The 26,229-nt window shown below is 37.9% G+C and overlaps 1 protein-coding gene across 4 annotated transcripts in view; it reads left to right on the top strand.

Moving 5' to 3' along the window:
- Rngtt (RNA guanylyltransferase and 5'-phosphatase) overlaps window positions 1-26,229 on the top strand; it is a 211,138-nt gene that overhangs the window by 64,153 nt on the left and 120,756 nt on the right. For all 4 annotated transcript variants that reach the window (XM_031366420.1, XM_031366421.1, XM_031366423.1 and 1 more), the window contains exon 12: window positions 9,377-9,445. In XM_031366420.1, coding sequence (XP_031222280.1) covers window positions 9,377-9,445 — 69 coding nt within the window. The remainder of the gene's footprint in view (window positions 1-9,376; window positions 9,446-26,229) is intronic.

Here is a 26,229-nt window from a genome sequence, read left to right as displayed (position 1 = left end):
ATTGTTTTTATTTTATTTTTATTAATGAGCAACAGTCACTAAGCTTGCCAGGTTCTGTGCCATTCTAGCCCTCTAAAGCTGCCTGCTTTCCCCCCATGGTCCTTTACCTTCAATCTGAGTCGAGCTCTGGCTTGTTTTACTCCATATGTGTCCTCATGGAGACTCCTCCTGGACCTTCCACATGGTTTCTCCACACACACTGCTCCTCAGGGTCCTTCCGTACTCAGTCTTCTCCTTTGGGATGCCCTGACCGGGACTGGAAGTCCTAGCAAGTCTCTTCTGCCTAGCACATTGGCTCATCTTCTCTTTTATTAACCAATCACAGGTGATGGAAAACAATTTTTATCTAACATTGAGACTGGAGTTGGTTGGCCATATCATCAGGACTGCAGTCAGATATCTGGGCATAGATATCAGCATCTGACTATTCAGTACACAAAACCATCCCCTAATACTGTAACACACATTGAGTCATTTAGAATGAATCCAGGCACAAGGGAGGTGGGGGGAGAGGGAGGGACAGAGAGAGGGGTATCAAAGGAGGGAAGGGAGAAAGGGATGGAGGAGACAAGGCAAAGGAGAGAAGAGAAAGAGGAAAAAGAAAAGGAATGACTTAATCTAGCTTTATTAACAGCCCCTTCATGTTGTTTAATGCAGCTAGTACAGTGAAGGTATGATTTCAGGTTTTAGATTCGCATACACAGTTAGAAATACCTTTCACAGCAGTAATAAGAAGTAGAGTGTAAATGCACTTCTCATTTATTTGCTTCATGTAATTCTCCTCTGGGAGGCTTCCTGCTGAATAAGTCACCCTTTCTACTTCTTTCTGAATTTCGGCTGGCTGCTTCAACTAGGCTGGTGTGGCTCTATCTCCTCTCCAAGCTGACTCATTCAATCTGTCTTTTCTCAACTTCTTGCTGAATTTCTCTGCCTGGCCTCAAAGTAATTCTGGCAGTTTGTTCTAATCTCTTGGCTGCGTCTTATTCTCTGGCTTCAACTGCCTCTGCTGCCCTGCACTGAACTGCATGAACTCTGGAATGAGCTCAGTTCCATTGCACTGCACTGCACTGCCTGCACTGCCTCCCAACTCACTCTCCATGCGCTGCTCTTAAATATTCGCCTCTCTTCCCTGTCGTCCTGAGAGCTGGGTGACTCCGTGATTCCTCACTTTGTCTGCCCCTCAATTAGACAATATTCCTAAACATCGCTGCTTCCTTCTACAAGCTAATTTCACCTTACAGGTGTGTGCTGAGGGCAGGTCTGTATTCCAGCCAGATCATACTGGACTCCAGGTGTGCCTGCTTTCCAGCCAGATCACAAAGTCTTTGGATGTTATCTCTTGCCAGAGCAGCTAGTTGCTGGATTAAAATTTCTCTACAAGAAAGTTCTATAATTCTATCTACTTTTTCAGTTTAAAGTTTAATTTAAAATGGAATTATTTGACTAGATTAAATATGGTTGACAAAATTTTAAAAGAGCACAGTAAAAAGTTTGATATATCTCTACTCATTTTTGTATTGATCAGAAAAGTAACACCTCCTGTCAGTTATTTTACTGTATTTGGAATTCTGTTATAAATATACAAACATATACTATTCATAGATTCATAGTTTTGCCACACTTAATCAAGAGATGATTCTTTATATACTATCCTACATCTCTTTTTTTTTATTTATTTAATTTTAGTCTAACAGTCTTATTTTGAGTCCTCTCACCCCATTATTGTTACACTCGGCCTTTATTCTTTGTCAGATTTTATTTTGTTTGTTAGTTTGTTTATTTTTTTGAGGCAGGGTTTCTCTGTGTAGTCCTGGCTGGCCTGGAACTTATACATACACCTGCCTCTGCCTCCTGAGTGCTGTGATTAAAGGCATAAGCCATTACCTCCTAGGTTTCTTTTGTTTACTTTTGAGATTGTATTTTAATTGCAATTTTTTTCTCTCTCTTTGTCCCTCTGAACCATGCTGTATGCCCTTTCCCCTCCTTTAAATTCATAAACTCATGTTTCATTGCTCGTTATTGAACACATGTATGTATTTGCATATACACATACATTCCCAATTATAACTTGATGAGTCCATATAATGTTACTTCTGTGTGTGTTTTCAGGGCTGACCATTTGGAACTGGATAACCAATTGGAGTGCTTTTCCCTAGGGAGGGCCACCTTTCCTGTTCCCATGTTTACTCATTTGCCTGTAGTTCTTTGAAAAGGGTTGAGGCCTTCTGCCTTCTTCCCCTCCCTGTGCAGTTTGGCATGTTTATTGTTAACCTCCTTGTTTGGCTCACATTTGTGCAGTCATATTGATTTGTGAGGCTTTACAGATGTAGCTTCTGATGTTACTAGGAAACAGAGTCTCATAGTAAAGTCCCTGTTCCTCTGGGTCTTAGGAACTTTCTGCCTCCTCTTCTGTAGTGTTTCCTGAGCCTTAGATGCCAGGATTGTTTTGTAGATGTATTCATTGGGACTGAGCTCCATAATTTTGCTTATTAGTTGGTTGTGGTTTTCTATAGTTCTTGATTTTTGCACAGAGACGTTTCCTTTATGAGGGGTGAAGACTGCACTTCTCTGAGGGTATCAGGACAAATGTTTAGATTGTTGTTAGTGATTATGCTGGGTTAGTAAAGTAGTGGTTGTAGGTAGATTCTTCTCTAATATTTATGATTTCCCCAGCATTGATGAGTTAACTAGGTTTTCAGTCCTGGGCATGGTATTCCTTTGGTGAGTGGCTCTTAAGTCTAATTGAAGGGCTGTTGGTTACTCCCAAGGTATGTGTGCCATACTAGTGCACCCTTAGGGTTATTGTACCATGCTGGTCATTGATGTGCTTCATAGCTGTTGTGGTTCATAGCATGTTGAAGCATGTGTGTGGTTCATAGCTGTTGGTTGCTTGTCTCCTTTGGAAGCTTGCATACCATCTTCTGATACCATGAAAGCTAGTCCTCAGGGAGGGAACATTCAAATTAGTTCTATTTCAGTGGCCTTTGAGCCCTGTTTCTGAAGTGCATAGTTTCTTGTACAATAGGGACTCTTCCTTCTCTGGGCTGTTAGCAGGGCCATCAGCAATCGGTTGTGTGTTTTGGGAGTCTCTTTGACAGCACTGCATGGCTTTTTTTTTTTTTTTTATTTTTATAGTCTCAAAGATTGCCATTGTATCTGTGTATCACAACTGAAGTATGCATCTCATAGTCACAAATACTTAATCTTTTTAGTGTTTTATAGGAATCCTTAACATTTTGCATACTATGTCCAATATATAATTTTTTGAGTTTGAATTTCATACAGCGTACTTTGGTCATATTCAGTCCCATTCCCCAACTTCTCTCATATCTATCCCACTCTTCCTTTCTACCCATGGATTGTGCTACCTACCTCAGTTTCCCCAGTTAGATACTGTCTCACAGAATACTACATAATTCTGGATTCTGCCTATTTAAACAATCATAAAATTATGTTTCCTGTGAAAATTGCTTTTAGATTTTCTACCTTTCAGTTGAGATTTACCAGATTTTTATAAGTTTAATTGTAATGATACATGCTAATCAAACAACCAGTGATGATAATGGAAAAAAGCTATGTATGAATATAAATGGTTAACTTTAATGACATAGCTTAATTTTCATTCTTATCCATTAATAAACAAATCATTAATTTTTTAGAGAGGGTAATGTGTTGGATTTGTGATGAGCAAGAAAGATAATTTTTTTCCATGATAGTTGGTTACTGGTTAGAGAAAAATTTAGCATCTAGACAAAGAGGATAAACTTAACTGGAGCTAGTGTTAGACTTGAGGAATGAAAAACATTAAAGATTAATATCTTTTAAAGATTAAAACCCAAGCTTCCATTTTGTGAGTTTTTTTTAAAAATCTAAACTTTGAGTTTTAAGGGAGCAGTGAAATCTCATAAAAAGTCACCAGATATTGTATTGAGTCTCTTCAGGCAGTCAGTTGAAGTTGTGTGGGCTATTTGTCCACAAATATCCGATGTATGTAGAATAAACCAGAATTACAGGGTGAATGCAGTTTATTCTTTTATTCTTTAAATATTCACACAAAATAGTCTGCTATATTTTGGTGAGTTGATAATGACAATTTGTATTCCCAGAAGCGGTGGAGATCCATTTCCTACTTCACTATAGTCTTAAGGTACTATTTAAAAAATTATTCCTAAGAGTCTCCTTTCTATGTACTGTAACTTTACAACTTTTACTTTGTTTTTCATGTTTCAAATGTGAAGCACTATCTTTTTTGCTTATGCATTTATAATGATTTGGTTTCCAAGTGATTCATAGACCTCTAAAGTATTATTTCAGTGAAAATCTTCAAATATTTGGTCTATGGAAAGTTGTATGCTTTCTGCTTTTAAAAAGAAATCAAGAAATAAAATTATGTCCAGTAAACAAATTCAAGTTCCATAAATGAAAACTTATGAAGTACTACTATGCTCTGATTAACACTATTTGCTATGTTATGTCTACTGTTTTGTTTTTCTTCCAGTTATCTTTGAATTTTATCTAGAGGGAAAAGAAATAGAGAATTAGAATATATCATAACTGTCTTAGTTTTATTTATTTTTTTTGTTATTGTGATAAAATACCCTAACGAAAGCAACTTGGTGGGGGGGGGGGGGGGGGAGCGCTGGCTCACAATCCCAGGTTATGGACTGTCCTGGCAGGGAAGTCAAGGCGGCAGGAACTTCAGACAGCTAGTCCCATCACATCCACAGCAAGAACAGAGAAGAGAATGCCAGTGCGAAGTCCCCCTCTCCTTTTCATTCACCCTAGGCTCAGCCCATGGATACTGTTGCCCACCTCACTTAACCTAATTCAGAAAATCTCTCTCAGGTTTGTTAATCTCTCTCATTGACATTCTTTCTAGGAGTCTAGATTGTATCTAATTGACAGTTTAAATTTACCATCATGGTAGCTTAGGGCAAGTCACTGCTTATACCACAGCAAAATTTCTTTGTGGGTTTTCCAGCTAAGTATTTACAAATTCATTGATTTGAAGTACTTTAAAAATAACTTGAATAATATAAATAGAATTAAGTAGAATTAGTTTGACAGGAAGAAATAGCTCATTACACCATTACATTTAAATATTGGTGTTAAAGGTGTGGGGTAGAGGTCCCTCCCTGTGCCAGGTTTAAGAAAAAATAATGGTTATTGCTAATGATACCTTGAGATTTGACATGAAGCCCTCACTTTTCACAACTTTCTTGGTGAATATTAAAATTGGCAGATTTACTTCTCATTATCTAGATTTAGTAATTAATGTTGTCAGGACCAAACCAATTTTTTTTTTTATGGCAAGGAAACCAGATTTATAAATACGTTTGTAAGCCAAATTTAATGAGAGACAAAGAATCATTAATAAAAGCTATTTGAGAAAAAAATAAATAAATATTGGTGTTAAAATTAGGTATTACTTAGGATAGAATACTGAATGAAACAATATTTTTATTTAGTTTTAAAAAAATGTTATTGGGGGGGCTGGAGAGATGGCTCAGCAGGTAATAGACTGCTCTTCCGAAGGTCCTGAGTTCAAATTTCCAGCAACCACATGGTGGCTCATAACCATCCATAATGAGATTTTATGCTCTCTTCTGGGGTGTCTAAAGACAGCTACAGTGTACTTGCATATAATAATAAATAAATCTTTAAAAAATGTTATTAATAGTATGTGTGTATGATGCATGTATTTGTGCATGTTTGTTATATGTGTGATGTATATGTGTTTGTATGCGTATAAATGCTTGTGTATGTATGTTGTGTGTGATACACTTGTGCCTGATATGCTTGTGTATGATGCTTGTGTGTATGTGTGTGAGTGTATGTGTTTTTGTGTGTATATGGGTGCATGTAGTGATGTGCCTATGGAGGTCAGTGGTCAACTTTAAAGGGTAGGTTCTTGCTTTCCAATTTTACAAGAGTTCTGGGGTTGTCACCAAGCTGAGTTTGTTGTTTTACCCACTGAACTATATCACCAGTCCTAATTTAGCTGCTAATCATCTAGGAATTTAAAGTTTAATGTGTTTTACATTAGGCTATCATGATAACTCATGAGTAGGTTTCACTTAAAAATATGTAAAGAGGGACATGTAGTTTAAAACCTTAGAGACATTTTACTTAGAAATATAATGACAAATAAAATTCTAAAAGTAGCTTTAAATCATGCCTTAATTTAAGTTATTAGAAGAATATGATCTGAACTTGAAGAAATTTTTTTGGCTCCTCATTAACTCTGGTACTCGTTTTGGGGACTGCCTGACTTTCAAAGTCATCTTAGTGTGTATCTTCATTCTGTTGGTTTGACCTGTCTTCTCCAGTTTGAAGTTTTGTCAGAGTGACTTTATTTTACTTAAAAAAAAAAATCTATGTATATAATATTTATAGTTATGCATTTATATCCTGTCTATCTGTCTACCTATTATCTATCAAGTCTAGGCTGGTCCTCAGTTCTTCTATAATTGAGGATGATCTTGAACTTCTGATCTAGGATTTGTAGGTATGGGTGACCACACGTGGTTGAATGTTGGGAGAACCAAAACTTCTCACTTGCTGGACAAGCACCAACTGAGCCACATCCGTGACATTCTCTGCAATTTGATACTGTCACTTTGAAAATTTATTCCTGGCTATTTTTCCTACTATCATGTTTAAAATTCAAAACCTATTGTTTACTGGTCATAACTTGGACTTTTAAAAACTGCTGAGATGTTTCAAAGAAAAAAAAATCACTTTTTGTTTGTTTGCTTTTTTAAATCATCCTATGAGCTGTACGACTATTTTCTTTAATGAGGACTAGAAATGAGGGAAAGAGATAATGTTCAGTGAGCTTGCTTAGTTTTCCCAAGTGACTATTATTTATTTATTTATTTATTTTTAAGAATCACAGTTCTTAAATTTGTTGGAATTCTTTTTTTTTTTTTTTTTTTTTTTTTTTTTTTTTTTTTTTTTTTTTTTTTTTTTTTTTTTTGTTTTTTTGAGACAGGATTTTTCAGGCTGTCCTGGAACTCACTCTGTAGACCAGGCTGGCCTCGAACTCAGAAATCCGCCTGCCTCTGCCTCCCAAGTGCTGGGATTAAAGGTGTGCGCCACCACTGCTCGGCAGGAATCCTTATTTTCTAGTAGAAATTGGGGTCACTGATTTTTGACTCCTGTTTTCTTTTGCCTTCCCTTTCTCCTCCTTTCTTGGTCCCTTTCTGCTTAGGATCTTACCATGTAAGCCAGGCTGGCCTCCAATTTGTGATATTACTGCTTAGCCTTCTAGAGTGTAGGATTATAGGTGTGCTACCCTGCCTGCCTCCCTCTGTCCATCTGTCTGTCCATCCATCTTCTGTTGATTTATTACTGGGTATCATGGACTATCCTTGAAGTTGCTCTGAAGCCTAGGCTGGTCTCAAACTAGTCATCCTCCTAGCCCAGCATCCCAAGTGCTGGGACTACAAGCATGTGTTGCCCTGGCTGCCTCTCCTTCCCTTCCTCCTCCCTGTTGTGTAACAAAACTTTTCCTGGGAAGACACAACACATGTCTGTTCACCCCAGATGGGGGGTCCTACATAAGACCAAAGTATGGATAACAGCAAAGTCTAACTTAATGAGCCAGTGGGTTTTACTGGGGTTACTCATAGACATATGGGGGAGGGGCTACTTACAGACGCAGAAATGATGCAAAAGACAGCAGTCTCACTAACTTCCACTCCAGCAAAGATGGCAGCTCATTTAAGCTGGCAAACCTTGAGCACAGCCTGCAGGGGCTCAGCAGGTTGGGGAGTGTTCTTTCCAAGTGGCTCAGTTGGTTTAAACCTATTCCAGGTAGCTCTGCTACTTTCTGTCTGGTCTCAGTCTTTGCCGCTTTTCTTCCTCTCAGAGCCTTTCTTGCAGCTTAGTTTTCTTTTGTCTAAGGGGGATTTTGGCTTTCATTACTTAGTGTGGCAGGGAGTGGGGTAGTGAATCTGGTTAGTTTCTGGGACTTGTGAAACTATTTTGTATTGTTTACCTTCCTGCCTAAGGAACTTCATACAGGATGGAATGTTTCAATCTGTAAGAACTGTTAATACAGCAGTTGCCCTCCCTCTTTATTTCTAAATTAGATATTTAATGCACCAAATTTTTCTCACAATGTGATCTGTCAAATAAAATTCTACCATGATTTTGGTCTTAATTCTAAATACTTTAAAGTGTTTGTTTTGATTTTTTATTTATTCATAGATTTCATTTCTAGAAGTTCATTATTTAGGTTCTGAATATTGGATAGCTTTCCATGTGATAGTTTAGGTACCAAAGTTATATATTTACTTTTGTTTTAACCTTTTCCTATCATGTATAAATATTTGGGCTCAGCCAGTCAGTCTGTCTGTCTACCGAGTGTTAATCAGTATGAAAATGAATTTCATTTTTTCTCTCTAAGATGAATATGTTAAATGTATTCAACAAAATTGGAATATTGTTTTTCAGTGTCCAGAATGAGTGTAAGTAGATATTTGACTCATGCATGGTACTTCAGAGGCTATTTTCACTTTTACTTATAAGAAGTCAGAGATGTTAGTATATAGTAAAGTTTTATGTAAGTGAAATTTCCTCCTCATCTGTGAGTGAATTGAAGAGAAATATATAAATTTTTGAACAGTCCTAAAATCTGGCCAGTATGCATTGTAATGGCTCAAGAATCTGAGTTTACCAACTGTGCTCACTTGCTGATGTAGGGAACAAAAGTCAGGGAAATTTTAAGAACATTACGGTAGACTCTGCCATGTTAATATTGTTAAGTCTTTAGTGTAGTCACAGTCAGTGCATCTGCATTATTGTACAACGGTCCCCAGCTGTCTGTCTCCAGAACTGTTTCATCTTTCTGATGAAACCCAGCTGGGTGTGGTGGAACTCTTCTGTGATCTCAGCACTGTGACAGGGAGGTGGGACAGTAGAAGTTTGAGGTCAGCCTGGGCTACTTGAGATCCTTCTTCTGGTGTGTCTGAAGACAGCTACAGTATACTTACATGTAGCAATAAATAAATCTTTAAAAACAAACAAACAAACAAAAAGCACTTAAGCTGCTATATATTGCCTCAGCTTTCTCAGACTATCTGTCATTGAGTAGAACAAAAGACTTTATATTAATCTTAAAGGAAAAAAGCATGCTCAAGCTCTAATATGTACTGCTTTCACATTACAGAAACTATAGATTTTGGAAAATGAGATGCCAGCAAAGATGAAGTCCCAAATTAGGACCCAAAGTCACAAAGTTTAATCTAGTATTTCACCTCTGTTTTCTCAGTTCTTAAGTGTTACAGAAAATTTTGCAAGTCTTAGCAAGAAGTTAAGGTAACTTTTAAATGATCATTGTATTTCTAAAGAATATCTTTTTATTTTATAGCTTCTGGAAGGAAACTTTGCCAAAGAAGTCAGCCATGAAATGGATGGACTTATTTTTCAGCCTATTGGAGTAAGTTCATGCATGTGTCTATATGTGTGCATATGCGTATTTGTGTGTGTGTTAATATTTTCATTATTCAGTTTTAAGGAAATTAGTTTTTCAATATTTTCTTGTAGTTCATATGAAATATATTGATTTTTATTTCTTTCCTAGAAATATACAAATGACATTAAATAAATGCTAATTTCCTCCTATAGCTTGCTATATACCATTTATGTATTAGTATCTCTAAAACTTAAGTTTGCTGTAGTTGAGGAAAATTCAGATGGTTGTTGAAGAAGAAAGTGAAGAAAAAAATTGGTGTTTTGAGTCCTTGTTCTATGAGGAGGACATTGACCGTGTTCTTTGTCAGATCACACGTTTGGAGTGAGCTGTGATGTACTCACTGTAAGCTTCCCCAGATTGTCACCTCTCATGTTAGGTCTCACAGGTCTTTGGTGTGGCACTGTTTAATCACAGTAGAGAATGTTGAGCAGTACTCTTGTTCTCTAATCCATAACTCAGACTGCCAGTAAATTCCTATTTTGTTTACCACTTGCTAACCAGTGCTGTATATAGCTATAATTTTCAAAGCATGTCACATGGGATTGAGTCAGTATCATTCAGGAAGTGGCTAGAGATACAAGTAATGAATAGAAACTTGGGATAGGATCTAGCAACCCGTGTTTTAACATGGTGTTGAAATGTTCTCTGAATGTTCAAGTATAAGAACTACTGTAGGAGTTATGTCCTATGTTGGAACACTTTCCCATTTGCTGCATTATGTTCTCCTTCACTCTGTTCTTAGAAATTAGGTTTGAATTGCCGAGGAGTTACAGAGGCATCAAATTAGCTAACCAGGAAAGACAAGGAACGCTAGGCAAATAACACTAGATTATATGTGCTGCAGATATATAGTAAAACTTTTAATGAACATTTAGATACAATATGCTATGTTTTCCAGGCTCCCTTGTTAAGTAGAGGAGGAAAAAAAATCTTACCTTCTGAGGTTGAAGGAGGAAGAAATGAAATAAGCTAGAAGCTAGGGACAGAAATTGCAGAGAATACCCTTAGGAGATGGAGTCTGGGTCTTTGAATTGTATTATTTTCCAGGTTTAGTCTTCTAGAATAAAGGAAGTAGTCTAAATATGACAGTAAAAATAGAAAATTTTAGTTTTTGAAGTCCATAGTTCAGACACATATACATATGAAATGGCTACAGAGAAATCTGTTTTGGTTTACATGAGAAATGCGCCCTCCCAGCTCATGTACCCAGACAATTGCCCACCCATCCTAGCTGGTAGATAGACTTCCAGTATTATGGGCCTTGCATGGCATAGCCTGACCAGTGGTCTGCTATTTCTCATAGGAAGGCCTCAGCCACGTGAGGTGCCTTGAGTATAAGAACCTGACCCAGAGTTAGCTTGTATGCTTCTTTGACTGGAATAGTGGTAACTATGACAGCTCTTAGACAGGTAGGTCAATCTGTGGCTTCAGGGTCCAGTTATCTGCCAAGGTATGCCCAGGGCATTTCTGTGGCCCCAAAGTTCTGGTGGAAGATTCCTTTTGCAATGTTTTTTGTTTCATAGACAAACAGATGAAATGGTTTTGAGACATATGGAAATGCTAGTGCTGGAGCCAAAGTCAGAGCTGTTTTTAAAACCTCAAATATCTTTTTTTCAGTCTCAGTCCAGATTAGGGGCTTAGTCCCCCTGCCCCCCATTGTGCTGATGTCATTCCCAAATCCTGGTTTTGAGAGGCAGCAATATCCAACTACAATTATGTACTCTTGAGCCTGTCTCTCCGTCTTTGGATTTGGGATCTGAAGAATGGCAGCAATCCTAGTCTGAGTCAGGCTCTTTTTGCCTCCTTTTAGCTGGTTTCTGAGATAGGTAGCCTCTGATATACAAAGGTGGGTCTCTCTGTAGCCCATAGACTTGTAACTCTACAGCAGTCGCTAAGTGGCCCTCTTAAATAATCTAATTCAGTTTCTGAGGCTCGGAGGAGGTTATCTACATATGGTCCTGGAAAGGCAGGCAGACAGTCAGTACTTAGTGCCTCTTTAAACTAAACAGGGTTAGAGAATTTTCTAAATCCTTGGGCAACCTGGTCTAGGTAAGTTGCCCTCTGTTACCTGCCTCTGGGTCTGTTCATTCAGAAACAATGACTAGTTGACTCACTTCTGCCAGTGGGAGGCTGAAGAATTCATCTTTCAGGGCCAAGACTGTGTACATCTGTTTCTTTCAAAGCATCAGATTCACAAGAGTATATAGATTAGGAGTCTTGACCTAACCCTCTTATTTACTTCCTTAGATCTTATATGGGTCTATTATCAGAGGTCCCAGGTTTCTTCACAGGCATGAGAGGTGAATTTCAGGGTTACTGGCAGGGCACTAGGATGCCTGCCTCTCTAATCTGGGAAATACGGACTGTAGTTCCACTTTTTGTTCTTAGGGTCATTGGGTGTTGCTTAATCTGGACAGTGGTAGATGAACTGGTTAGTTGAACAGTTATAGGAACTTGATGTTGGACCAGTCCAAGGGAGTGTGGTTGTTCATACCTTGGGGATCTTTGTTGTAAATCTGAGAGATTGTCCAGCTGTATCTTTTGGTTGAGGACAGGACTTTCAGCTATGAGATACTCCTTTGACAGAAGGCAAGACACCAGAATTTTGCAGGGTGAAGTCTTTCCGCTTCTAATTATTAGAGAAGTTGATGCTGACTCTCAGTTTATGTAAAAGATTTTAACCCCAAAAGGGGTAGGGTAACCAGGCATGGCCAGGAACACCTGGGCTGTCCTCTTTACTAAAGAGATGGAATGGGCAGTGGTCCAGGCTTTCCTGTTGGTCCATGGACTGCAATCTTTTGATCAGTCAATTGGCCTAGGGGCTTCTTAAGGGCTGAATATGTGAACCTGGTGTCTACCAAAAAAAAAAAAAGAATTGCTTTTCCTCCAGCTTTAAATATTGTCTTAGGCTCCTAGGGGCTTAAAGCATAGGAGCCTGGGTCCTGTCACTTTTCCACTATTCTATGTGTAGTATTTGTGTACTACCCTCATCCTCAATTAGGGATTTCATTTTTCCAGTGTCCTTTCTTCTTGCAGTAGACATTGGTCTCCCTCTGATGGTGGTCTACTTGTCTGCTGGCCTGCTTCTTACGTACTGCACCAGACTGGCTTATTATCTGGGTTTTCTCTTACTTAGGTCTGCCACTATAGCTCTAGTATGTCTCTTATCCTTCTGGTTCTCAATTGGTTCTCTGTTGTTAAACACCTTTTGGGCTACCTATAGCACCGGGGCCTATCTATAGCTTGAAATCCCTCTAACTTTTGTAACTCTTTCTAATATCTGGGGCCAGCTGGGTGACAAAGGTAATGTTGAGCCCTTAACCACTCTCCAGTGCTTCTGGCTTTATTGGGCATATATGTATGGTCAACCTCTAGAAGATGCTCTAGGAACACAGCAGGATGATCTGAGGTCTCCTGTGCACCTTTACTTGTGGGCTTCCACACTGTTGCTTGGAATCCAGCTTGAAAGTCCAGCAGTAGGCTTCTAGTGCTCTCTTTCTTGGGTCAGTGTTAGGATCCCAGTGGGGTTGGCTGGATGGAAACGGGCTCTTACTGCAATAAGCGTTATTAGCCAGAGTTCCCCTTCTGGACTCAGGACTGCTTTCTTAGCTTCCAGCTTTATGAGATCCCTTTCTTCTAATGTGAACAGGGTGACCAGTAACTTGGCAATCATCCCAGGTGGGCTGCTGGGTATAGAAAACAGTCTTGAGGGAGCTAAGTACCTACAGTTTCTCAGAGCAATGGGGTACTGGGACTTAGAGTTTTAAAGGTCACTGGTCTAGAAGGGGACATATCATAAATGGGTATAGGGGCTTCTAGCTGGGATCCTTTGGCTCAAACGAAGTGAGTCTAGAGGGCTTACTGGAGGGGACTAATAGCAGCAACTGCTGGGTCTAGGTTGAATGGGGCAGTTAAGGGAATCAGGAATAGGAATGGTAGTTGAGACTTCTGCTGGATTTAGGGAAGGGCATAAATGGAGCCATTGTAGATAATGTGCAGGAGACACATACTTGGGGGAGGCCTTTGTAGGGGAAGAAGAGGAAAAGGCCTCTGGGGTCCAGACTTGTAATGGGATCTCCCTTTGTTCAGGGACATAGTGTGGGGGTAGTTCTCCTTTGGGTCACGGGGACAGAATTTTTGTTGCTTTTTCCCCTTGGGGTTTAGCTGCCAAAACCTTGGTACCAGCTTTAAGCTAACCGAATGAAGGCGGTTGGTGCAATAGACATAAGCAAGCATCTCAGGAGGAAAGCTGATCCATGGTGGCCAGGCTTTCCTGTGACCACCAGCCATACTGCTCGGTGTCTGCCTTTATCATAGATGCCCACAGACACCCTTCAATGTCAGAAGAAGGCCACTTTAATTCACAAAGGGTGGAGAGCTGTTCTTTCGAAAAATCAACTCTTTTAGTTTGCTTCCCTGTCTTTATATGCCTTCTAAAAATAGTGGGGGAGTACTCCAAAGGAGCGAGCTGTTTAGAAGCAGAGGTGCCTATAGTTCACTTTCTGGATCCTCGTTCACAAGGACACAGACATTAGGACAGGGACCAACAAAGCAATAAGACAAATTAGGGGTGGCCACTTCTGGAGGTGACCAGGTGACTCACTGAAGAAAATTTAGACTGGGATGTCAGAGGGGCCTGGGCCACTGCAAGCATTAAGTTCTCTCCTGGAATCCTGGACCATCCCATGTTGTACATTCTCTAGAAGGAAGCCCAAGCTGAGACCTGAGTGTTGATCAAACTGTCATGGACCTCCAGATGTTGCAGGGGTAGTGACCCTAAAGACCACTCAGCATGACCATAGTTTGTTTTTTTTTTTTCCCCAGACAGGGTTTCTCTGTGTAGCCCTGGCTGTCCTGGAACTTACTCTGTAGACCAGGCTGGCCTCGAACTCAGAAATCCGCCTGCCTCTGCCTCCCAAGTGCTGGGATTAAAGGCATGCGCCACCACCGCCCAGCATGACCATAGTTCTTATTGAGAGTCAGCATTAAGCTGCTGATGTCTGCCCAAAGAGAAACACTTCTCACAGAGTAGCCTCAAACACATTTTACTGGGAGCTTTTAAAGGCAAAGAACACAGGAAAAACTACATCCTTGTTGGCAGTTGTAGGGGGAAGTAAAGCAGTCAGGCAGTTTAACAGAAGCCAAACATGCAGTTAGCTAGGCATTTTAGCCCCAAGTTTCTACAACAGAGCTGGGTACTTTCCCATGGACTTCTTTACTGTGGGGGGAGTAAGGAGGGATGCTTATTTTAGGCTAAGCTAATGATGGCTCCAGCTGAGAGAAGATTGAGGAGCCTTTGCCCCATCACACAGCTAGCCCAAAATAAGGTAAATTAGCCTTTGGACGTGCGACGTTTCAGTCTTTCCATACTACTGGACTTCCAATTAGTCAATCAGTCTGTGTAGACACAGCTTTTTTCAGGAGTTTTCATTAGCAGTTTCTAAGTATCACATTTTGTATATGCAGGTGACCAAATAGTATTAAATATTATAAGTTCCCTTGTAGCTAGGAAATCTCTTTCCTATGATCTGATGTAGTTGAGACTGAGTAGTGTGTAGGATATCAGTCTTCAGGAGAGAGGGATAGCTGGGAAAGGCTATTACGAAAGAAACTCATGCATCCTTTCAGACTTTTAGCCATCATGATCCAGTTCTGACTTGAAATTTTTTATACTCTGTATCTAACATAATATTTATATGTGAAAAAGGATTCTTATATCTAAAACTAAGTAATTAAGAATGCAGATTGGCCTAGTGAAGTAAAGGTAACAGATGAAAACATGTATCTAAAATAACCAAGATTTACATAGGTCTAAAAACTAGATTGCCTTATGTTTCCCCCTGTATTTATAGTTATTTGTAGTTGACAAACTATTTAAATGGCTAGAAACTATTTAAATGGTTAGAAACATGACTTTGGAAGGAGTCACTGTTCTATTGTCATCCCCCCATTTTTTATTACTGGAATACACATTGTTTAATTAATATTTTAATCCTGACTATCTATAGAGCATTTTGGATACTAATTAAATAAAAATAACGAGTACTTAAAACACAATACATAATATTGTTATTAGAGGTTGATGTCTTTTGTATAATTTGAATGAGAAGCATTGACTCAAACCTCTGGGTATTTCTAGCTAAGGCTAAATGTAATTTAATTTAAAAACTAGATTTTTTTGTTTTATTTAAATTATGCTGAATGAGAAATATACACATACACATACACATAACACCTACCTACCTACAATGAAAACACTTGAATCTTTTAAACTCTTGTTTTGAATAAGATAGAGTTTAGGGTAAGCAAGCAGTCATAGCAAAATGGCTTGATTCAGTGAAAGGACATAATATTTTCATTTGTAACTTCATTAAAACCAAAATTATTCATTACTTTATCACTTAGAAATATTCCTGGTAGGATATTAAATATCAATACAATTTTTTACTTATTTGTTAAAGATTTAAGCTGTTATAACAGGTACATTGAAGTGTTTTTTATTGTTGTTATTATCAGGATAAAACATTTACTTTTTGTTCGTCGAAAATATAAGGTATCTCAGAGCAGGATAGAATTTGGCATTTAAGACTTCATTAGTTTTTAAACTAATTAAAAACATTAATTAAATTAAAATAAATATTTTATTAATAAAAACAAATATTATTAAGGCATTGCACATTAAGATGATCTGTAAACTTTAAGACGCCTGTGTACTGTGAAGTGAAGGGTGTTTCTTTGCCCAGTGACCACTATAGCCACATTTGAAGCAAGTTCCAGGTGAAGTCCACTGCTCCATGTTCTTTGGAGAAGCTCTTAGGACTGCTGCCAGGATTTGGCATTTCTGTGTATTATAGGAAGCTCTTTTCACTTACATCTTAATGCTGTATTTAGCAGATCTCTCTTAAGGGGTTGAGGGCCATCATCTAATTTATTAAGTATATCTGATTTTAGACAAACTTGTTTTTAGTTACTTGTTTCAGGATTGAGGGTGGTTTCTGGTGAACAGAAACTATCTTAAAAGAAACTAATCTTAATTTAAAAAGTTAAGAACCAAACCAAACCAAAACCTTACTCTACTGCTTTTCTAATAAACAGAAACCTACATTTATTTAGGCTTGTTTTCCTCATAATAGGCCTTCTGTTTAGCTGGCCAAAGTCCTTTTGGTTGGACAATGTCACCAGTGCTGCCACTTGGGGAGGTTGGGGGCTTTCTGGACCTAACATTAGGTATGCAGGACTCATCTAAAAAAATTTAATGTAAAATGATGTTAAAAATGTCAGAGAGCTTCATAGGATATAAAAATTCACGGATTCTTGACACGGTTAGGGAACCATTTTTAAACCGTATCCTCATTATTCTAGTTTCTCATGATATAGCTTCTCAGTCCTAATGTCCAATATAATTTCTGATTCTGTTTTGGTAAGATTTCTAAATTGCCTTTCTTTGTTAGGCATTTTATTAAAACCAAGTTCTAAATAGAAGTTTGGGACCTTTGATCAGATCGACAAACTTTTTTCCCCTCTCTCTTCTTTGAGAAAGGTTTTCTCTGTGTAGCCTGGGCTGTCCTGGAACTAGCTTTGTAGTCTAGGCTGGCCTCAAACTCATAGAGCTATCTCCTAAGTGCTAGCACTAAAGGCGTGCACCACCACTACCTGGCTATACCAAGACCTTTTAATATAAAAATTGCCAGCCTTTCTAACCTTCTCATCAGAAGTCTAGAACTTTTTGATGAACTTAGTTTTATTAATTGAAAAGGGTTTGGGAAACACTATTATGAGAGGCTGTCATAAGTTATTGGTGATCTTTTAAAAATAAATCCATTTTCAAATTGAACCTCTGTGTTATCAGTCTATGTCATAAACTAAATAGATCTTACTAGACAACTAATTTTTATGATTTTAGTTCTCTGCTTTAATTGCCATTTTGAATCACTTATTATTTTGTGGTTTGTTGTGATATTTTTAAACGGTAACTTGAGGTAAGGATAGAAATCTTGCACATATTTTTTTTTAAATTACTTTTTTTGTATAACAGAGACACCATGGTTGGTGAAACACTTAATTACTTCTATATGGAGTCTAGAGTGTTTAAAGTAGTAGTGACACAATTATTTTGTAATATGTTCTTTCTGACATGGGGCAAGTTTTATTTTATGTTTCTGGCATTAATCAATTTGCATGCAAATTTAGATTCAGCTTTGTATTTAATATTTTATTCTTGTAAAATATTAATATTTTTATTAAATTTTTACTATGGCTAGATCTAATGACTATTATAGATAGATTATAAAATTAAAATTGGAAGTAGTCTAAATGCTGTGTCTTGAAGTACATGATGAATTACAGTGGGTTTTCTCTAGCAGGGTGGTGTTGCCATGGTGAAAGCTTCTGTTTCCATGACATTTGCTTGCATATTTTGATAGGTCTTCAGCTGAAGAAGGGCTCTGTTTCCTGGCAGACTGGAAGAGTGTCATCTCCCTACCCCCATTCTGGAACTATGCTATTTTTTTTTTCAATTGAGAAATATAATCATTTCTGAGGAATTGTAATAGTAACATGTCAAGAAAGAAAATATACCTTGTTCATTTAAAATATTTTTTGTTCACTTTTCAGAACATAGCAATTGTTAGCTAGTTTGCATAAGATGGAAAAAGGAGAAAAACATTTTTAGTTTTTCATAATTCCTAAAATATATGCCTCCCAGAGAATTTTGTCAACAAAAAGATAATTACAGACGATTACTTTGCAGTCAGTTTTAGCTGTGTGTGTGTGTGTGTGTTTATAGATAGGTAGGTAGGTAGGTAGATAGATAGATAGATAGTCTTCCTTTACTACTATACAGTTAAAACAATTGATCATGATAACATGTTGGAGGCTTGGAAGGGGAAGTAAATATTAATAATGACTTTAGAAAATGAAAGGACTCATGATGTCTTTGAGGGTGAAATGCAGAGCACAGAAAATCGTCCTAATATAAATGACAACTAAACACCTAAGGGAGCAGGATAGTTCTTTTTCTTGGTACTCTAGTGTTACTGTGGAAGCATGAATGGTAGATTTCTTTTTAAGAATTTATGGTGGTATACTTTTAGTTTCTCCTTTCACTAGACAGTAATAATCACAGGAATGGATCAATGAATCCAAAAGTGACATAAGACAAGTCTCTCCATACTTTTTCTTACATTCAGTTATTTTTCGATTTTAAGATTTCAGACAGGGTCTCATGTTGTAGCCTACGGTAGCCTCAAGCTCACTGAGATCTGCCTGCCTCTGCCTCTTGGTACTGGGATTAAAAGGTGTGTGCCCTCACGACCTTACCTCCAGTTAGGTTTTTTCTTATGCTTGCATGGTTTCTTTATGCCAATCTGAGCAAGTATTAGTATGTTAACACATTCTTATTTCCACTTGTCTTTCAAAAATTGGTGTTATTTTCCACTTTATATTTTAGTATTTATCTAGGTATTTTTATTTTAGCATATACGCTGTTAGTCATAAGGCCTTAGCATCTGAAGTCTCAGACTAGAGTCATAATAAAGAGAGAGACTTGTTGCTTATGCTGGCTGTCACTGGCTACTGCTTCTTACTCATGCTTGTAACAGTTCAGCAGTTTAGGAGGCATTTAAAGGTAAACATTTTGCTGATATGTATGAATTTTTCTTTGTCCTTGTGGGATTGAACCTAGGGATTGAACACATGGTGTTGTGCTTGCTAGGTCCCAGAGCTCTTCTCCATCTGAACATTGTAGCAGTTTAGAAAAATAAAATATATTTTGTGTTTTATTTAATTAAATTTATTTATTTAGAGATAGGTTCTTACTATGTAGCTTTAGCTGGTCTGGAACATGCTATGTAGACCTTGTTGACTCATGAACTCACTGAGATCAACCTGCCTTTGCCTCCCAAGTAGTGTTTTATTTATTTGAACTTGAACACTCTTTTAAATATTTATTTTTATTTTATATGTTTGATTGTTCTGCCTGCATGTTTTTCTGTGCACTGTGTGTGTGCAGTGCTGGTCGAGTCTATAAGTCGGCACTAGATTCTTTGGAACTAGAGTCACAGTTAGCTGCTGGTTGGGTGCTGGGATTGGAACCAAGTTCTCTGGAAGATCCTTTTAGCTCCTGAGCTATCCCTCTAACCTCATGCTTTATTTCTGAAGTTCAGAATTTTAGTGGTGCATTCATTCTATTGGTAGACCAATGTGCATTTGGTAAGAGTTATAAACTGAAGTAGTTTAAATGTGTTTATGTAAGTGACTCTGGCTGTACTTGTGTTTTCTTCTCTTTGTTTCTCTCAGTTTTCCTTCATGTGCTACCTAGGTATGTTTCTTTCCCTGGAGAAGCTTCACTGACAGGTAAGCGGTGTTGGGCCCAGAGCATTTGTTGAATTTCAGCCGTGTTTAAAGTTTCTTTTTTCTTTAGTAGATCGATGTGTCCCAGAGCATTTGTTGAATTTCAGCCCTGTTTAAAGTTTCTATAGTAGATCGATGTGTCCTGCAGACAGTACTGAGGCTGCCTAGTTTACTTCGACAGTTTTGGTGCTTGGACAGAATTGCTTTCTAGAGATTTGAGCACTTTGCAGTTGGTGCACTTCAAATGTATTTATTATGTAGCGTCTCTCTGGTTCCTGCTTGCTCTTCCCTTACTTTGTTGTGTGTATAACTCTCAGGTTCTGTTTTACTTCCTCTGGGTACTCTACTCTTCTTCACAGTGCTGCTGCTTATGCTCTCAGCATGCTTTGAACTTCTTATGTCATTAGCTTACTCACAGGTTTTTGTAGCAAACATTTGCCTGGACTTGCTTATGGTAATTATGCCTCTGGCTTCTAGCAGAGTTGCATAGTAGCTGATGGAGAAATATTTGTTGAGGGTAAACAGAAAACGAATATACACGTCAGGAGTATTGGGGCACTCTTCCTGGATGATAGTTAAGGTTATCTGTGAGATGGTGCCTACTGCTCTGGTGTCAGGGGATGCTTCACAATGTCCAGAGCATGCAGAGCAGCTTTGGAGGACTCTGCTTCTCTAATCTTCACACTTTATAATATTTTAGATTTGTACATTCATAAATGTAGGGCTCTAGAAGATATCAGAGAGATAACACTTTTTGGGGGGGGGTGGGGTTCGAGACAGGGTTTTCTCTGCATAGCCCTGGCTGAGATAACACTTTTAACTGTATTTTAAATTCTTTATTTTGTGACATTTTTTGACTTACACGAACTGCATTCTTAAGATTTATTTTTATTTTATGCATATGAGTGTCTTGCCCCCATTTTGTGTGCCTGCTGGCCGTGAAGGCCAGAAGATGGTGTCAGATGCCCCGGAACTAGAGTTAGACATGGCTGCAAGCCATCATATGAGTGTTGGGAACTGAAGCTGGGTTGTCTGCAAGAACAGCAATTGCTTTTATCCTCTGCTCCTAACCATCTTCAGCCCCTAAATTTTTCATTTTTAAGGTGTACACCTTGGTATTCTGATAGTCATTGTAAAATAACCAACCTATTCCACATAATTAACAGGAATCATCTCTAACTTACCAGTTTTGAAACATTGTTTGGTCAGCTTTATACCTTTTTCACCCCTTGCAGCTCCTGGCAGCATCATTCTTTCTCTCTGCTTCCATGAGTGCTTGTTTTAGGTTGCACCTGGGAGATCACATGCTTTCTCTTTCTATGTTTTGCTTTGGAGAATGGCAAGTCACCTTTTTAATAGCTGAATAATATTCCCTTGTAAATCTTTATTACATTTCAGACATACCTGCAACTCTCAGAGAGATTCAAGTGTTACTGAATGTTGGGTATTGTGAGCAGCGCTGCAGAGAGGGTGGAAGCGCAGGCTTCTCTCCGCAATCCCACTTTGTTTAACTTTGGATGTACTGAGAAATGGGATTGCTGGGTTGTTTGGCATTCCCCCCAGGACTTTTCTATACTGTTTGCCCTAGTGCTGTAGAAGCACAGTTTTCAGCAGGTGTTCACTGCTTCCTTTCCTGTACATTTCACAAGAACATTTGCTCTCTTTTGTCTTTTTGGTAATGTTCATCCTTGTAGACGTGAGGTGAGTTCCCACTGAAGTTTTGTTTTCTAGTCTCTGGTGATTGGAAACAGCTCAGTTGGTCGGTGCCTTCTCGCATGCCTGTTCACATCTCAGTTTCTTCTTTTGAGAAGTGTTTGCTTGGGTTCTTTATGTTTCATTTTTGAGTTTCATAATTTTCTATATTTTGATTATTAATATCAAATATCAGGTGCAGTTTTTAGATACTTATTATATACTAATTTTCATTAAACTTATTAGATGTAGTTTTAAAATAATTCCCCTCCTTCTGGTAGATCACCCTGTAATGTGTTTGCTTTGCTAGGCAAACTTTTCTTAGTGTGATGGATGTTAATATTTGTTTCTTGTTCCTTTAGTGTTGTATCTAGAAAATTATTTTCACGATGTCTTGAAAATTTTCCGTGTGTGTGTGTGTGTGTGTGTGTGTTATATGATATGAATACCTGTTTTTCCATTGACCCAGCTTACTATAGTAGTTAGTGTGCATTTTGAATGAGGAATAATATACCTGGGTTTGAATGTTTACTGTGTCTAGACACATTGCTTATTTTCTTTGTCCTATGTGACCTATGAAGACAGGAGATTATGATGAATTAATCTATTTTATAGAATGTTCTAAGAATCCTGTGATTTAGCGCCCGTGCACTTAGCACCTGTGGTCGATGGGAAAATATACAGTAAATGATAGTTATTAGATATTATTATTGTCTTTATTATTCCATATGAAATTATTGTCTTTATTATTCCATATGAAGACTGTAAAAAAGAGGAAAACTAGAGGAGACAATGGAGGCTAGATTGGGGGCCTTACTGTTAGCTTCAGAAGCTTGACTCCTGGTCAGTCAGCTAGCTAACCAGCTGTGGTGAGAATCAGTTACATTTGACAGAGTCTTTGGCTCTAGGGATAGCAAAGCAGCTGGGTTATCACAGTAAGGAAGGAAACTCTTAGGAATAATTGAGTGCAGAAGTGACAGAGACTGAAGAGTGCTCTATTAGAAAGTGGGCCTGAGTAGGTAGGAGGTTCCTGTTGATCAAGATGGGATGGGAAGTGAGTGACTCCATCTCAGATTTAAAACCCTTGGGTGCTGCCCGAGGAGTGTTAGATTGGTGTTTGACCTATTCATACTTATGAAGGAGCATCTAGGCTTCTTTGAGTAACTAGGACTAGAAATGAAGATTTGGGAGTAATTTTTATGGCTATATTCAGAGTCTTCTTAGGAAAGTGGTTTATGGTCAAAACCAGTTTGTTTTTAAAAGGAGTGAAGAACATTTTTAAACTAAAGGGTAACAGCAAGTGGTAAGAGGGTAGGTGAAGATAGTGTCATGTGGCAAACATTTTGTATCTGGAGATTGTAGAGGAACATATAACTTTGGTCTAGATATCCTATTTTAGGCAAGCAAAATGCTATTGATGTATTTCTTCAAATGAAAAATGAAGCCCACACTTTAAACTTCCTTAACATTATTAAGTTAGTAGAGCCAAAGAAGAATTAAATATATTACTTTCGTTGCTGTTACTGTCACTGACTTCCTTTGGTCCTGCTGTCCTGGGCAGTGTAGGGTATGTAGCACTGTCTCTGGCTTGTGCCACTAGATGGCAGTAATGCACCTTGCTCTCGCCAGTGTTTTCCAGCATTGCCAACTCTTCAGGGATCACCTTTAGTTGAAAACTACTGTTTTACACTTGTCAGTTTTCCCTCTGTCTAGTTTTGGTACATTTTTGCTTTATGGCCATACTAAACTGCACTTTGAACAGAGGCTCTGCTATGTTTAAACAAACATTTCCTCCTCACATTTTAATATTCCTAATATTTATGTTGATTGGATTGCTGCTTTTTAAAAGACCACAGCCATCTCAGGTTATATTGGGGTTGTATTCAAACCCCAATATATTCTCTAGTTTTTCTTTTTCAAACAGCTTACTTGTTACAGTCAGGTTTATTTATAGACTAAGTATTATATTTACCAGTTAACTAGAGCTTTGATAGCAGTTGTAATCTGAGTAATGCTAGATAATCTAGTATAATTAAAATTTACTTATTATTGTACACTAGAGTATATGTATGCTTGTTCAGAAAGATTTTGTGTTTCAAATGTTATATTTATTTTCAAAAGTCTTAACCCTTTTAATATAATATCTTGGCCCTTATTATTTGGAGACTAAAAGAAGATTTTTAAAATTTATCTCTTGTTGTTGTATTTTTTGCAAACACCATAAAAACAAACATACAAATATGAATAAATCATGATTTGTTTCTTAGTATGAATTCCTTTGACCAGGGCTGTGCTGGATTCAGGAAGGCTAAACACAGGCATTATGGGGCACAGGGTCTTGCTGTCTTATTTTTCAGCTAATTTTTTTCTGAAGGTATGACTTATTTCCTTATTTTCTTTGTCACCTCATGGCCTATTTTGTGAGATTTCTATTAAATAGCCTTAATTAGCAAAAATAATTAAATTTTTATTATTTTTTCAGAGATGAGTTGACAATTAGAAATAAGTTTCAGCACCAAGAAAACTCTATGCAAAAGTCTAAAGAGTTTTATTTCCAGCTACCATAAAATGTGTCTATCACCCCAGTGAGTCTGTTGTGGCATATATGGGGATGAAATGCCTACTGACTCATTGGGGCAGTATATATTTGACTTTAAATTTATCCACTGTTAATCATAAAACCTAGAGAAATAACTATATTATGTTCTTTTTTTTATTAATTTTTTCTTTTTAGATTTAAAAGTTTTATATGTCTGGGTATTTTACCTCCCTCCTTCTCATTTCCCTATTAGATTACCTGTATCTTGCTACTCCAGTTTCCTTTCCTCCTAGGAGTCAGAGGATAGTCTTTTGGAGTTGGTTCTCTTCTTTCTATCTTATGTATGTTCTGGGAAATGAAATAGGCTGCCAGGCTTGCATGACAAGTGCCTTTAGCCTATATGAGAGCTCCCTGGTCCCTGGTCTCACTATAGAGACAAAGAAATATGAAATGGATTATTTACCTAAAAATAACTAAAATTATAAAATGTCTTTAAGAAAATAGTAGAAAATTCTAGTGATTTTTAGGAAAATATTTCTTCAACAGGGACAAAACTGAACATAATTACAATTATGTAATTTAAAAGAGGCTATTTTTATATTTTTGGTTGTAATCCTAGCTTTTAATGGCTGAGCCAACTTTTCAGCCCTTAAAAGTAGCTAATTTTGATTTAATTAAAACAAAATGTATGCTCAGCAAAATAAATTGTTAGGGCTAGTTCAGATGGCACAGAATCTCAGGCATTCTGGAGTCAGAGGCTCCAGGAGTATCAAAAGCAAGGCCATTTTTGGCAATTTAGTAAGACTTTCACCTCAAATGAATAATAAACAAAGGGTTGGGAGGAGGAGGTAGCTCATTGTTGGAGTTAGCATCTGAGAGGCCCTGTGTTTAAATATTTCCAGTATCCTAAAAATAAATGATGGGGGGGAAATAAAAGGAACGAAAAGGAAGAAAGATTAATTAAGAAAGTGCACAGGAAGTGTGCATTAGTAGAATCTTGTAAGCCTAGCACCCAGTGCGTGAGGCAAGAGAGTTGTTGTCATTTCAAGGTCAACTTTGGCTACATATTGACTTTCACACCCTCTCACTCCCCCCCCCCCCCCCCCCCCAAAAAAAAAAAAAAGTAGGAAAAGGATGGCTCATGGTTTGAGTTCTTGGGAGGTGAGAGCAGGCTCAGGAGTTCAGGACCATCTGCAGCTACATAGAGAATTTTTTGGCTATGTTGACCTTCATGATACCTTGTCTAAAACAGTAATCATTGCCTGGGTGTAGTGGCACATACTTATAATCCTCGTATTAGGAAGGCAGAATAGGGAGAGTCTTTGAGTTTGATGGCCAGCCAGGCAGCAGACTCAGACTCAGTGAAAAAACGGTGTACAACCATTAAGGAAGACACCAAATGCTGACTTCTTGTTTCTACACATGTGTACCATGTGCATACACACAACCAAAAAACAAAAAAACAAAGCAAAAGCAGTCAGGAGTAGTATATTTGAACCCTTTGGCAAAGAAGGCATTCAGATTTCAAGTACATAAATGAAGAAATACAAGTTACTATATATTGAGAAGTTGTGAGTTGGGGACTAGTCTGGGATACTTAAGTCTTGTCTAATAAACAAAAGACAAACAAACAAAATCATTGCTTAACTCTATAGTTTGTAGTTTTCCCCCTTTGTCAGATCTTTTTAATTTATTATAATAAGTCATTATTTGGTTCTTGTAATCTACATGGTGTAAGGAATTAACTGCTCCTGTGAATGAAGAAAATGAGGACATGACTGTTCCTAGGTATGGGATGAGGAGAGGGTTTTTATTGTAGATAAGAGGGAGAGCATAACCAGAGACTCTGGAAGGGTCCAGAGTGAACTGGGCCTTGAGAGGAGAGGGGGAGGGGGAAAATGAGAGGGAAAGAGTAGAGAGAGGAGAGCTAAGAGAGGAGCCACTGACCAAGAGCCCAAGAGAGCTCATAGCCAAAACAGCTGAGGGTCTATAGGGATGAGAGGCTAGAGGAATGGAAGTGAAGTTCAGGGGCTAGAGAGCTAGGAGGTGGGCTATGCCAGCCAAGATGACTTGAGTCTGATATGTTTTTTTTTTTAATTTTATTTTTTTAACTTTTATTGCATTATCAGAAAAGTTACATGATTTCAATTTATCTGAATTTGTTAAC

Source organism: Mastomys coucha, unplaced genomic scaffold (genome assembly GCF_008632895.1).
Source record: "Mastomys coucha isolate ucsf_1 unplaced genomic scaffold, UCSF_Mcou_1 pScaffold14, whole genome shotgun sequence".
Lineage (NCBI taxonomy): Eukaryota > Metazoa > Chordata > Mammalia > Rodentia > Muridae > Mastomys > Mastomys coucha.
This window is presented reverse-complemented; position numbering and strand designations above follow the sequence as displayed.